The sequence below is a fragment of the Manis javanica genome, chromosome 1 (genome assembly GCF_040802235.1).
Source record: "Manis javanica isolate MJ-LG chromosome 1, MJ_LKY, whole genome shotgun sequence".
Classification (NCBI taxonomy): domain Eukaryota; kingdom Metazoa; phylum Chordata; class Mammalia; order Pholidota; family Manidae; genus Manis; species Manis javanica.
The window spans coordinates 152978360-152992857 of NC_133156.1; the positions used below are offsets into that span (position 1 = coordinate 152978360).

General features: G+C 35.8%; 1 protein-coding gene across 3 annotated transcripts in view; it reads right to left on the minus strand.

Annotated features, from left to right (window-relative positions):
- Positions 1-14498, minus strand: part of GCC2 (GRIP and coiled-coil domain containing 2) — a 53989-nt gene that overhangs the window by 39275 nt on the left and 216 nt on the right. For all 3 annotated transcript variants that reach the window (XM_037015596.2, XM_037015595.2, XM_073238778.1), the window contains exons 2-7: positions 14199-14255; positions 13141-13225; positions 11954-12021; positions 7631-7735; positions 2893-5352; positions 2131-2203 (exon numbers count right to left, since the gene is read on the minus strand). In XM_037015596.2, coding sequence (XP_036871491.2) covers positions 2131-2203; positions 2893-5352; positions 7631-7735; positions 11954-12021; positions 13141-13225; positions 14199-14255 — 2848 coding nt within the window. The remainder of the gene's footprint in view (positions 1-2130; positions 2204-2892; positions 5353-7630; positions 7736-11953; positions 12022-13140; positions 13226-14198; positions 14256-14498) is intronic.

Consider the following 14498-nt stretch of genomic DNA (forward strand, 5'->3'; position numbering starts at 1 on the left):
CAATCCTCCAAAATAAGTTTTATTTTTTAGCCATTTATAAGTGTTTAGGAATTAGAGACTGTTAGGAGTCTTTCACTATTATATTTACTAGAAACTCAAGTATGACAGGATTTTAGGTGGTAATGCATAAATCAGTATCAAGAGAGGAGATATCAGATGTAGTTAACTATTTATGCTCTGTAGGCTCTCCTGTTGGTTGGTGGGTCTGGTTTTTATGACTAACCTGTAACGTGTTTCCAATACAGACAGTACTGAACATATCCAATCTTAATGTCTCCTTACCCCCTTCAGCCCCTGCATCTCCCCTATTTAAACTCCAATGTTCCAGGTCTTACTTACTGACATCTTTGCTTAATTTCACTTATGCTCTGAGTTTCTGTCCCTGCTCACCTATCCAGTGCACCTGTGCTCACATGCACTGCCTTCCCACAGCTGCTGTAGGTAAAGTGCCCGGGTGTGTAGTGCAGGCCAACTGCCCCACTTCTGCGTTCCTTCCCACACCTTTTCATGCACCAGTGCAGCAGTCCTCCCCATTTCTGTGCAGAAAACTGCCCTCTTTAATGGATTTCCCAAACAGGTCATAAACATGCAATAGGGCAAATATCAAGAGGCTAGGATCAGGGACAAACAGCTAAAGCAGTGCATACAGATTGGGGAGGGGCACAAGAGGCCAGGTGAAACACCACATATACAAAGGCAAACTACCACACTTCTTCTCCGAGTATCACCCCCTATCTTCTTTCTTTTATAGCAAAACCTCTTGGAATAGTTATCTATACATGCTCTCAAACTTCCTTTTCCCATTTTCTTCTTGAACCCACTTCAATGAGGCTTTGGCTTTAGTATATCATGGACACTTACTGATGACCTCTATGTTTCTTAATCCAGTGGTTAATTCTGAGTACTAATGTTACTTGCTCTAGGGCAGCATTTGTTATGATTAAACATTTTTTCCTCTTGAAACACTTCCTTCACCTGTACTTCATTTGTCTAGCTTCTAAGATATTTTATGCTCTGGATTTTCCTACCTCACTGGCTGTACTTTCTTAGTCTCCTTTGCTGTTCCTATCTTTCTGATTTTTAAATGGAGAACTGTCTCTGGTCCTCATCTTTTTCCTACACCCACTTCCTTAGTGATCTCAATCTCACAGCTCTTAATGCCAACTATTGTGTTTACTACACATTTTTATCTCTGGTCTAGCTCTCTCCCCTTAACCCCAGACTTGTATATTTAGCAACCTATTTGACATATCCACTGGCACTGGTACTTAAACTTAATTTTTCTACAATAGCTCCTGATCTCCCCAAACATGACTTGCCCCAATTATCCATTACAGAAACTGGGAGTCATTCTAAGCTCTTTTAACTTCTTCCATGAAAGTCAAATTGGGCATGAAATTGAGGAATTATGGCACATTATGTGACATTTCTTTAATGGGAATAAAGGAGCTACCCCATTACGTTACATAAGGAATAAACGGACAGGATAAAGTCCTAAGTCCTCTGCATTATGACCCTAGCGCTTTTATGATCTGACTTCTGCCTCCCATGAGGTTCCTAGTATGATCCTTTATGTTGTGCACGTTAACACACAAGCACCTGCTGTCACCCCTTGCTAGAATATCTTCTTGTGTCAAATTTTTCATTCTTTAATACACAACAAAAGTATAGCCTATTCTGTGATTTTTCTCCTAACTCAAAACAGGCAGTTAACCATGCCTTCCTGTACTACTAGCCCTGTACTTTGTCAACTCCTCAAACTCCTGCAGTAGCAGCCCCTTCTAGTAGTGAGCTCTTTGAAGACAGGTTCTGTATCTTAATTACCTATTACCAGTGACTAGATAGCTGGGCATTAAAATTAAGTTTTCTAAATGAGTGAAAAATGCAAAAACAATTCTGGCATCACTTATAAATGGAATTATATCAGTCCTTTACTTGGATAAAACAAAACAAGGTGAGAGTTCCGAAAGGGAATGCAAACAGATGGCAGAAGCACAAGAATAGAGGCATCAGGGAGAGTTAGCTCCTTATGTCTTAACAACTCAGTAGTTGGCTAATGTATTCCCCAATCTTTTCTAACACTAAGAAGAACCTTTGTATTAATTGCAACATATGCAGAAACACACTTACCTATTTTTTCTTCCAGCTTTTTTACTAGAGAAGGTTGGTCATTTTCTACAGAAGGTGATTTCTCTGAGGAATCCTACGTTTTATAGAAAAAACAAAAAAACAGAATCAGTTTATTTCTCATGACGAACTGGTCATCACGTTAAGCGTGAGAAAATCATCATTAAAGAGAATTCATACAGAAAGCAATTTGGTGAAGTCTTTTTCTTCCCTTGATAGACTGACCAGGCACTTTTGAACTTACCATGCATACAGCCTTAACTATAAAAAAAAAACAGCAATATTTAAGGCCAAAATGAATAACCTGACATCTATCAAGTACATAATGTAATAAGAAAAAGATTAAATAATTATAGTCTATCATACTTTCACAATTTTTGCAGAAATATCTAAAATTTTGAGAAAATACCACTATAGTATACTTTTTTCTCACAGTGCCCTTTAAGAAAGGTAGTAAGTATATCATGTAAGACTGGAATTCAAATTTTTTCATGTTTTCTTGGTGACTAGTTACACTATTTTAGCCAAGACATTTAACTACCTAATCATTTCATCTCATGCAAGATCAAGATTTTAAAATGATCTAAAGCAAGAAAGTGATCAATGTATTAACAGGATAAATAGCATGAAAATGCTTAATGCACTTAGCAGAAATTTGTTACTTGAGCTTAAATGCTATAAATTTACTGATTTTCAAAGTGTAAAAATGCTAATTTCCTAGAGTCTATGACTAGAACCAATAATTTAATCAATAAAAAATAGTACCTTTAATAACATTAACTCTGCTTTCATATCTTCCAATTCAGATTCTTTTTGTCCTAGTAACCGCCATAGGTTTTCAAGTTCCTCTATAAAAGACTTTTCTTTTTCATGGATTTCACTTTTGCTACATAATTTTTGAGATACTTCTTCAACTTGAATTAGAAGATCCTGCTTTTCTAGTCTTGTTATTTCATTAGCATTTTTCATTTCTATAAGCCCAGTCTGCAGGGCCTCTTTTTCTGACAGGCTTTCTTCTAACTCTTTCCTTAAGAGACCTTTCTCTTGCATAGATTCTCTCAGTAAAGACCTGAGTTCCTCACACTGAGCTACATTCTCTTCTAGAAGGCACTTAATCCTTTTTTCCAATTCTACTACCCTTTTATCATATTGAAAAACCAAGTTGTGTTTTTCCTCCTTTATTTTAGCTAAGGATTCACCTACAGCTTGTAGGACATTTACTATATCTTGCTCTTCATTTTCTTCTGAAACTTCTGACTCCATTTGTTTAAGAAAACTATATAACTGAGTTTTGACAAATAACTTCTGAACTTGCTCATTTTCAAACAATTTACTTAAATTATCTCGTTCTTCAACTGTTAACTTAAGTTTCTTTTCTAATTCAGAAACATGTTCCTTATGCATAAAATCTTCTTTCTGAGACAGGAGAGCTTTCAAATCCCTACTCAATTGTTTTTTTTCTGAACTAAGTCTATTATTTTCCTCAGAAAGAGACTTCATTTCAGATGACAGTGCTTCCTGGTCTTCAGAGGCAGTTTTCAACTGACCCATAAGCTTTTCTAGTTTTTGGTTATTTTGATCCTTTTCTTTTAAAGTTTCTTGTAGTCCTTGCGTTAATTCATTTACCTTTTGTTGTAGTTCACTGTTGTAATGGGTAGTTTCCTCCACTTTCTCCTTAAGTTCTATAATCAATCTTTCTTCCTTTTCGCATTTCTTATGGAGATTATCCATCTCTTCATGAGAACTTTTTAGTTTACTTATGAATTCATCCTTTTCCTCAGTAAGAGAACTTATTTTGGCTTCAAATTCTTGTAACATGGTATCTTTTTGACTGAGATTAAGTAAATACACTTCATTCTTTTCTTGAAGGTTCTTTATGGTATTTTCAAGTTCTGGTACAAATTCTTGTTGAGATAACTTTTCACTTTCTTTCTGGAGACGATTCACAGTTTCAAGAAGAGCATCTTTCTCATTAAAAGCAGTTCTGAGCTTCTGCTGGAGCTCATTAACATCAGATGCTTGCTGTTGCTTCATTGATTCAAACTCTTGACTTATTTTTCCAGCAGATTCCCCCAGTTCTGTTTGTAAAATTTCCATAATTTCTCTCAAACTCTCATAATTTAAAACTGCTTCTTGCTTTTCTTGTTGTAGGTTTTCACACTGCTCCTTAAGACCCTGTATTTCAAACATTAATGTTAATTTTTCTTTTTCTGAATCTGACAAAAATGTCTCATTCAGTTCTGCTATTTCTTTTTGATGTTGTTCCTTAAGAGTCTGTACTTCTTTGTTATGTTGTTCTTCAGTAGAGCACAATTGTTTATGTGAATCTTCTAGCTCACATTTTAATTTTTCCATCACAAAGCCCTGTTCTTCTTTAGCTAGTAATAATTCATTAATTTTAAACTCTAAGTCTTCCCGTTCATGAAAAAACTCATCCTTTATATGCTGGGCATCAATTTCAAGTTTCAGTTTAAGATTGTTCATATAAGTCACCTCATCTTTTAAGATACTATGTTGAGACTCCAGTTCTTTTAAGGTATCTTCTAAGTGTTTGACTTTTTCATTTACTGCTTGTTCTTCAAAAGCATCTTTTTGTAAGAGCAAAGCACACATGTGATTTTCTTGGTTTGCACTTGAGGCTTTCCCTGAGTTTTCTAATTCACATTCATACTTCTGAATGTTCTCATGTGCCTCACATTGTCTAACTAAGTTCTCCTTTAGCTGGTTTAAGCTGTTTACCTCTGCAACAGGTTCTTTAGCAGATGCTTCAATGTGGCACATCAATTCTTTCACCTCTTCTTGGTGTGTAGCTTTCAACTGCAAAAGTTCTTGCAAACTGTTAATATCTTGTTGGTAATGCTGAGAATTAGCCTCAATGACTTCTTGGAGGTGAGTAATTTCTTGTTCTTTTTCATTTAAGGCAGCTGCAAACTGCTTTTGCAGATGTAGAATTTGCTCCTCACAGGCTGGCCTAATTTTCTGAATCTCCTCTTGTAATTTTTTAACATTATCTTCAGACTCACTTATCTGAAGTTTAAGTTGTTCTGAAAGCTCTAATTGTTTTCTCGTTGCTTCTTCCAACTCCTTCTGCAAGCTGGCTTTCTCCTCACTGTGTTTGTAATGTACTATCATTAACTCATTTTTCAAAGTTTCCACTTCTTTCACATAGTTTCTTTCTGATTGTTCAAACTCCTTATGTACATCTTCCATTTTAGTTACAGAATCCTGTTACAAAATCAAATACACAAAATTTATTTAATTAAGGCAAAAGGAACCTCTGCTCTGAGAAAAAATGTTAGCCACAGGCTAAAGAAACAAGGAAATAAGCAGAAATGAACATATAGCAATATGATAATGAGATTCCAAGAATTCTGTTTAGGCTCTGACGATAGTAAGTATGACAACATGTATCAGAGTACCAAATGTTTTCCAAAGTAATAACGAGAAGCTAGGAAATCTCTGAATTTAATTTAAAAGATGATAAGTTATGTAAGTTGTATTAAATCACAAAGCTTTAATGAATATCTCTTGAGTAGGTTAATAAGTGACCTTTAGAAAGGTCTGGGCAGAAAATCAGCCCAAACTTAATAGGCAATTTAACAGTCTAGAACAAAACAGATAATGATATTTAGAGTATGTATGAGAACAAACTTAAATAAGAACTTATTTTTTTAAATAAAATCATTTTTTTTTCATTTTTATTAAAGAATGACATTACAGCAGTAAGGAAGATTAAGCAATGGGACAAGTAAATGTTAGCTCTATCTCTGTGTAGCTGGGTGACTTCAGTTGTTTTTCTCTTTAAATATCAATTTGTTTCCTTGTTTGTAAACTGTTAAAATCAGGACAGATGTTTTTAAGGTCTTAGTTCTAAGATTCAAGACTATACTTATGAGTTGATTTAAAAAATTAAAATGTTAAAGCAATCCTGAGAAAGAAGAACAAAGATGGAGGGCAGTGTGTTTCGTGACTTCAAGCTCTACTATGATGCTATTGTAATCAAAACTATATGGTACTGGCACAAGAACAAGACCTACAGATCGATGCAACAGAATAGAGAGCCCAGATATATACTCATGCACATATGGTCAATTAACACAAGACAAAGAAACCATAAATATACAATGGGGAAAAGAGTCTTTCACAACAGGTGTCAGAAAAATTGGACAGCTACATGTAAGAGAATGAAACTGGATTACTGTCTAACTCCACACACAAAAGTAAAATGGATGAAAAACCTAACGACATGAAACTATAAATTCTTAGATGAAAACAGGCAAAAATCTCTTGACCATAAGAACGAACAATTTTTTCCTGGACACATCTCCTCGGACAAACGAAACAAAAAAAATTTACACCTGTGGGACTACATCGAACTAAAAAGCTTCTGTATAGCAAAGGACACCAGCAACAGAACAAAAAGGTAACCTACAGTGTGGGAGAATATACTTGTAAATAAATGATTTATCCATTAGGGGTTAAAATCCAAAATATGTAAACAATTCATACACCTCAACACCAGAAAAACAAATAACCTGATTAAAAAAATGGGCAGAGGACCTGAACAGGCAGGCATTACTGCAAAGAAGAAATACAGATGGCCAACAGGCACATGAAAAGAATGCTCCACATCACTAATCATCAGGGAAATGCAAATCAAAACCACAATGAGATATCACCTCATACCAGTTAGAATGGCCACTATCCAAAAGACAAGAAATAACAAGTGTTGGTTAAGATGTGGAGAAAGGGGAACCCTCCTACACTGTTGGTGGGATTGTAAATTGGTGCAGCCACTGTGAAAAGCAGCATGGAGGTTCCTCAAAAAATTAAAAATAGAAATACAATATGACCCAGTAATTCCATTGATTTGAAAAGATACAAGTACCCCTATGTTTACTGCCACATTATTTATAACAGCAAAGATTTTTTATAAAGCAACCGAAGTGTCCACAATAGATAATGGATAAAGAAGAGGTTGATACATATATACAACAGATTATTCAGCCAGAAAAAAGAAAGTAATCCTGCCATTTGACAACATGGATGGACCTAGAGGGTCCAGTGATGCTCTGTGAAATAAATGAATGCTAAGTGAATTAAGCCAGGTGGAGAAAGAAATACCATATGATTTCACTTATTTGTGGTATCTAAAAGCAAAATGAAACAAAATGAAAATAGTAGACTCTTGAGACACTGAGAAATGACTGATCATTACCATGGGGAATGGGTTGAGGTAGATGGGGAAGGTGAGGGGGATAAAGGGGCATCAAAGTTCTCAATTGTAATATAATTGGTCATGGGGGTGGAAGTACAGCATGGAGAATATAAACAATGATTCTGTAACATCTTCCTATGTTGACAGATAGTAATTGCACTAGTGGGCTTGAGGATTTAATAATGTGTGTAACTGCTGAGCCACCACGTCCTATACTTGAAACCAATGTAAGATTGTATATCAACTATACTTCAACAACAACAGAAAGTTAAAATGTTGCCTTACCTCAACCTCTTGCTTCATTTTAATATTTTCCTTTTTCAGAGAAAGACACTGTTGCTCAACCTCTGCTTTTTCCAGAAGAACAGAATCCAGACGTTCAGTCAATGCCTATTTTGAAACAGGATGATCTGTTTACCTAGGGTTAAAAATGGTGGACTGACCACATGCATAAGCATCTCCTCACCTTTCCCAAACCATACTAAAGTACAAATTGAAGATTTTGAAAGGTATATACATAAGAACAAAGAAAAGAATAAAATACAAAAGAATTGAGAAATTTCAACATATTTTTGGAAATTTGAAAGTGAAGGAGTAACTGAGTTAGACATAGGAATAAATATAGTCTATGGACTTTCACAGGGAAACACTAGAAGCTGGCAAATACTCTTTAGAAATTTAAAAGCTCAAAAAATTGGAGGCACCAGATATGGTTGAGGGAAGTAAAATGTGTGGGGCTCAAAAACTAGGGATTGGTTGATACTGTGGTTAGAATAATAGGCAAGAAATCACCTATGTTCCATTTCCCTAAGAGACAGGTTTATTCTCTGTAAAAATTAAATAGGAAAGGAAGTTAATGAAAAGGAAAACAGTTCAACAAGTTAAGATCAACAAAGTCAGTTCTTTGGAAAAAGCTAACCAAACAGACAATCTCTAGGCAAGACTGATCAAGGGAAGACAGAAGCCACAAACAGTATTATGAATAAAAAGGTAACATAAATATATAAATCAGAGATTAAATTGTTTAATTTGGCACTAACATTTAAAGCTGAAATGAAATGGATAAAAATTCCTAGAAAAATATAGCTTTACTAACTTAAGATAAACAAATTTAAAAGCATTATTAATATATTACCTACATAAAAATAAAACTAGCGGTTTAAAATCGTCCACCAAAGAAAACAGGAAGAATATATAGGTGATTGCTACCAAATTTTCAAGAAACAGATTATCCCAATTACAGATGAACTTGTTCAGAAAAAAAAGAAAAACTGCCAAGTTATTCTACAAAACAGGTACAAGTGGCAATATCCAAGGATTTTACAGGAAAATCAAACCCATTTTACCACAAATCTAAAGTAATCTTAATTGTCAAAGTTAAAATCCTAAATAAACATTATACCACCCTAGAACTGTGTACCTCTGAACTTATTTGAAAATATAAAGAAGTTTTGCTTAAGAAAAAAGAAACAAAGCAGATGTAGAAAAATTCAGAGTTCTGCATCATGTCATAGCTATTCTTCAAACATCAGAATAGAATAAAGCTATTTTAAAACACAAGACAACAAAAATTTTCCTTCTATGAATGTTTTTAGGAGGCTACAGAAGGATATGCTCTATAAAAAAGGGGTTAGCCAAGAAAGTGAATGACAGTATCTAAGCAAATGGGGAGTTAAACTGACTTAGGAACGCAGTGTGGAAATTCACAGGATTATGGCACAAGGCCAATTCCAGGAAAACCATGCAGCAGACCTAGGAAACCACAGACCACATCAATGCAGGAGGACAGAAGGCTTTAGAAGGCAGGTGGTCCAGGAAAAATACATAAGATTTTTTGAACTGTCTGACCTTTTAGAAAGTAGGAGGCATTGTGAAAGACAACTACATTTCCATCTGCTGTAATAGGAAGTTAATAGCTAAATGTCTGAAATGGATAAATCAAGAAACAGCAGTATAAGCATATTATTTAGAAATACAGAGATAATTTGCAGAAGTTATTTAGTATTAAAATAGGTTATTCAGTTACTAGAATTATTTCTAAATCATGTGCTTATATAACTTCGTTTAAAACAATGTTTTAATTTTGTCACTTTATGTATAGCATTGCAATATAAACTTCTGATTGTTAAATATTAGGGGAAGCCCAAATAAACTGATTTTAGGAAATACATAGAGGCCATTAAACAGATACAAGAAACCTTGAAGGTTAGAGGCACAAAATGGACAGTTATTTCTTAGGAAATATAAATTTAATTCCAGCAAAGAGAAAATAACAAGAGTGCTATGTACAAGAAATTCCAATGTTGTGACATACAATTTTCATCTTCCTCTTGCATTTGGTAGCAACAAGTAAGTTCACTGTAATACCATACACCTCCAATTTTGACATGGGAAATATGGCTTCTTACTCCTCTTTTTAAAATAAAAGATACGTCAGCTTTGCAATAAAACTTTAGATGTATTTCAATGCATTAGAAGATGACTACCAGAAATTTTAATCATAATTAAAACTTGTGAAAAGACATTTTTAATATATGCAGAACAGAAAATTTTGCATTCAGTCACGTTTTTCCCAGTGTACTTTTCCCAATGAAGAGATACAACTTAGCAAGAAAGTCTTTTCAGTTTTCTAGAGGTGTAGAAACATATTGCAGTATACAACTTTTCTAAAATAGAAAAAGTACTGATAGCAGTGAATAACTGATGCATATCTTCCACTTACTCTCCAAAGTAATTTTCTCATTAGGACTGGAAACCAAAGATTTCATTCTCACTTAATTTCACTGAACTTTACTCTTTGAGACTTGCAGGGTTAGGATACTGTGGTTTAATATTAAATTAGTAACCTGAAAGGTAAAACTGACTAACTTAAGAGAAACTTAACTAATCTCATCTTTAAGGAGTAGTTTTGACAGAATGGGAGAACACTTTGATTGGTGATAAGGAGGAAATAAGGGACAGATATTTAGATATTCTGAAACGAAATTGTGCAAAAAGCACTTCCAGAGCTAAGAGTTAACTGATACAAAATTAGAAAAGAATCTCGATGGTTCTCTTTTCAAACACAAAAACCTCCTTTTAGTGTGTGGGTGTGCGTTATTTATCTTTAGGTGTATCTGTATATAAAATATCCCCCACAAATAATACACTGTGATAACAAACAATTATTGAGCAATTATGTGACAGACCCAGCTCTAAGTGCTGTACATGTATTAACTATCTCATTATACAACAGCCCTGTGAAAAGTATTATTATTGTCTCCAGCCTACAGATGAAGGAACTGAGCCACAGAGAAAGAAGTTAAACTTATCCACGTTCACACTGCTGGTAAGTGGGAGCGTGGGGATCTGAAGATCTGAATCAGACAGTCTGGCTCCAGAGTCAGTACTCTCATTAAGTACCATGTACTTGTACTTTGGCTTTCACTGATTAAGAAAATACAAAATAAACTATGAAAACTGCTGTGAATTCAGTACGATTCAATGAACCAGAACATTATAAACCCAGTTGTATTTGTGCATGCCATTCATATACTGTTTTAGCTAAATTAAGAATGAAATAACAGCACATGATCTGCACAGGGATTTAAACATCCCTTGTAATAATTCCCTGGGAGTGCCTAAATTGTCCACTGCTCACAAGTTGGGAACCACCTAATGAGAAAGTAAGATAATATATAATCAAAAAATAGATATCGAGACTTAAATTGTAAATACGGAACAGCAAGGAAAGTATTACTGTAGAGCTTTGAGAAGCAAAGGAAGGTTAGGTGAAGTGGGGGAAGGAAAAAGCATTTAGTAAGCATTATAGGCACATATGTAAGAACAAGCAACTCAGGTTCTTCAACAGGGAAGAACAAGATAAAAAGTATGTAGGACTAAAAAGAGAGCACAAGAGCAATTAGGGAGTTATCAAACTAGGTCAAGTATAACACAACGCATTTAACAGAGCCATGGAAATGGCTGAAAAAGAATAAACTGCAGCATTATCCTGAAGGGAAAACAGGACTTTGGTGACTTACGCATGCAGAGAATACAGGATACATGAAACAGGAGAACTGAAGAGTTGCTAATGTTAGAAGGCCTGAAAAGTTGTGCTGCCTCTGGGTGTCTACGGGAGGGGATTTGGCCATGTTGAAAATGAAGACAGGAGAAGAGAAATGGCTGGATTATTTTCCCCAAACAGTGAGAAATTCAACTGGAAGATCTGGGCCAGTAGTCAGTCCAGGAGTATTATCTATTCATACACAAATTATGTATTTCTGTAGATGATCAGCTCCAACATCACCACCAAAGTCCTGAGCATAGCTGGTTTTTCTGAGGAGTAGAGGAAGAGCAGGACTGAGACAGAGACAACAACCATACTACAGAGCGTGCGGGATGAAAAGGTGAGAGGACACTCTTCAGTTCAGAACGGAGAGGGGCCTAGAGGTCATTGAACTCTCTTTCAGCAGTCAACCTGAGAAGTAGAAAACTCAGCAAAGGGCAGAGAGGAAGTGGAAAAACAGGGACCAAAAGCCAGACAGCACTCCAGCAGGCTGACAGCCTTCAAGAAAACTTATCATTAGACATCTAGATATCATGCAATATTCATGACTGTTTCCTTACCTGAATAATATTATCAGTTCCTCCAGCAACAGGCTTTGATTTGAGTTCTTCAATTTCTTTCTCCAATTCTAATTAATTGTTTTAAAAAAAAATTCAGTTCAGAAATGGAGAAAATAATTACTGGCCAAAGTGTTATGTATATTCTTTAAAAAAGTCACTACAAATTAGAATACATTTAAGCAGCAGCAGATATTTTGAGAAAGTATAACTTCACCCAGTATTACCTTTCATTTTCCTTTTTTCTTATGGAAAACTCCAAACAAATGAAAAAGCAGAGAGAACAGTATGGTTAATCTCCATACAGCCTTCACCTCGATTTAGCAATTATTACATGGCCTCTTGTTTCATCCTCTCCTGTATTTACTTCTTTCTTCCCCTTTCTTTCTTATGCATCCTGAGATTTTGAAGCCAGTTCCTGACATATTATTTCAGCAATTAATAACTTCTTACTGTATATTCCTAAAGCAACAGCTAATCTTATATTAAACATAAATGTTAATCTATTTCATCAACTTATGTCTGGGTCTGGAGCCTAGAACATCTTCAAATAAATTACTCTATCACAAGCTGATCCAAGCCTCCAAAAACACAGTTTGACCTTCTCTAGCAGAAAGTAAGTCTCGGCTTTTAGGCTGGGCAGTCAACATTTGCGAAGTCATTGGACATTCAAAAGGTCACCCACACATACTAAAAACTATGCTAGTATCTTAATTTTATTGGCATACAAGAAGAGGGAAACCGAATAGGGATTCAATCAACTTCAGCAAATAAATACACCTCAAAATTCCAGGAATGGACCTTTTAATTATTTGAGGACTTTTTTGGGGGTTGGCTCATAACCTTGTACCTCGAACATTTCAATTGATTGTTCTAGAAAAAAATGGTTTGCTCAGAAAAACATACAAATCAATTGAAGTAAAAAACAGAAGTGCTTAATTTTAACAAATTGATTTTTAAACTCCACCTCCCTAATTGTAATAGTTCAAGGGTAACTGCAGTTTAGAGATATGAGACAATAAAAAAAAAATCAGGCAAATGGCTAGAATGTTAAATAATAGATTCCACCACACTAAGATTTTATTGGATTACCTGGAAAACAAAACAAGCCACTGTACCATTAAAAAACTAGTATTTTTAACCATGATTAAATGAGACTGGAGTCAAGATGAGTATTTTCAACCCAATACCTGTACATCTTGATTTTGCTTTCTGTATTAGCATCATCTGCTTCTTGGCAAACTTGATGAGGTCTTCCTTAGGCAGTGTTTCCAGCTGAAAGATGGGTGGATGTTACCTATTTGTTATAATGCAAGTTTCTACTATACCACAAAGAAGAAACACAGCTGCCTCCCCAAAAAATCCTACTGAATTAAATCTTTATGTCAACCACATTTTTAAACATTAGCAAATGCAACTTCAACTCAATTTACTCAAGCAGCTACTATGAAATGTAGAAAGTTGTACAAACCCTCTTTAATGTGTTTATTATCATAGGTTAAGACACTTCTAGGTTTTGCTTTCTCTAATTATAAAATCATGGGACTGGGACTAATTATACTTAAGGTTCCTAGCACTCTACAATCATTGCATTCTATTCAAGCCTGAAAGAAGTTTTTGGCCACATGAGAATATATAAACAGAATTACAGCAACAAGATTAATCAGGTTGCATTTGAGCTTTGACTAAAAAATTACTTAACCCTGTGGGCTTACTTTTCTCATCAAGTTGGGATAACAACAGTACTTAATCTCATGGTTACCAGGAAGCTTAAAGGAAGTAACTGAGTGGTTAGGCAAATGTATGAAACTTAGTATGCAAGCAATAAACCACTATCATTTAGAATCACTGGTTAACATTGTACAGGGCAATAAAAATGACCTAATTCCAATTCTCTTCGCACATTGCAGAGGAGGCTCAGGAGGAGTCCCCTGACTCCTACCTACGTCACTGCTCTTTCCACTACATCGCATAAATCCTTATAACTTAGATTGCTTTGTTTGATGTTTGAAAAACTGCAGAACTTCTTGGCAGTGCTAGCCAGGGTCAGGAAGTAAACAAAAAGTCGACTCTTTTCATACCAGGAAACTTGAAAAGGTAAAGTAAATAGATGAATGAATGTGCAAATTAACAGAGACTCCTTGGAGTAAGGCTACTTGTCTTAAAGGGCTGCCCCTCTTCCCACGCCGGTGTTCCACCCATCACCCTTGCACTGCGGAGGAGCCTGCTAGGCAGGAATTCTCTTCACCTTAGACTTCCCGGTCCCGGGGGTGGCTGATGGAGCCACCCCATCTTGAGCAGGATCCTGCAAAGCAAAATCAAAGCCGGGTGGTCAGAACTTTTTTCCTAACCCCGAAAGGAACGCGTGGAACCTTTACGGGCAAAACCTTCCGATGGAATCAAGCCATCGACTAACGTGAGACGGCTCGGGAGGGGGTCGGCCGCTGCGGCAGACTGTCTGGAGCAGGCTCTGCGGGGCCAGGTCAGTCGCAAGGGAAGGAGTGTGGGCAGCGCGGGGTCGCCGGGCTGTCGAGCCGCACTCGGCGCA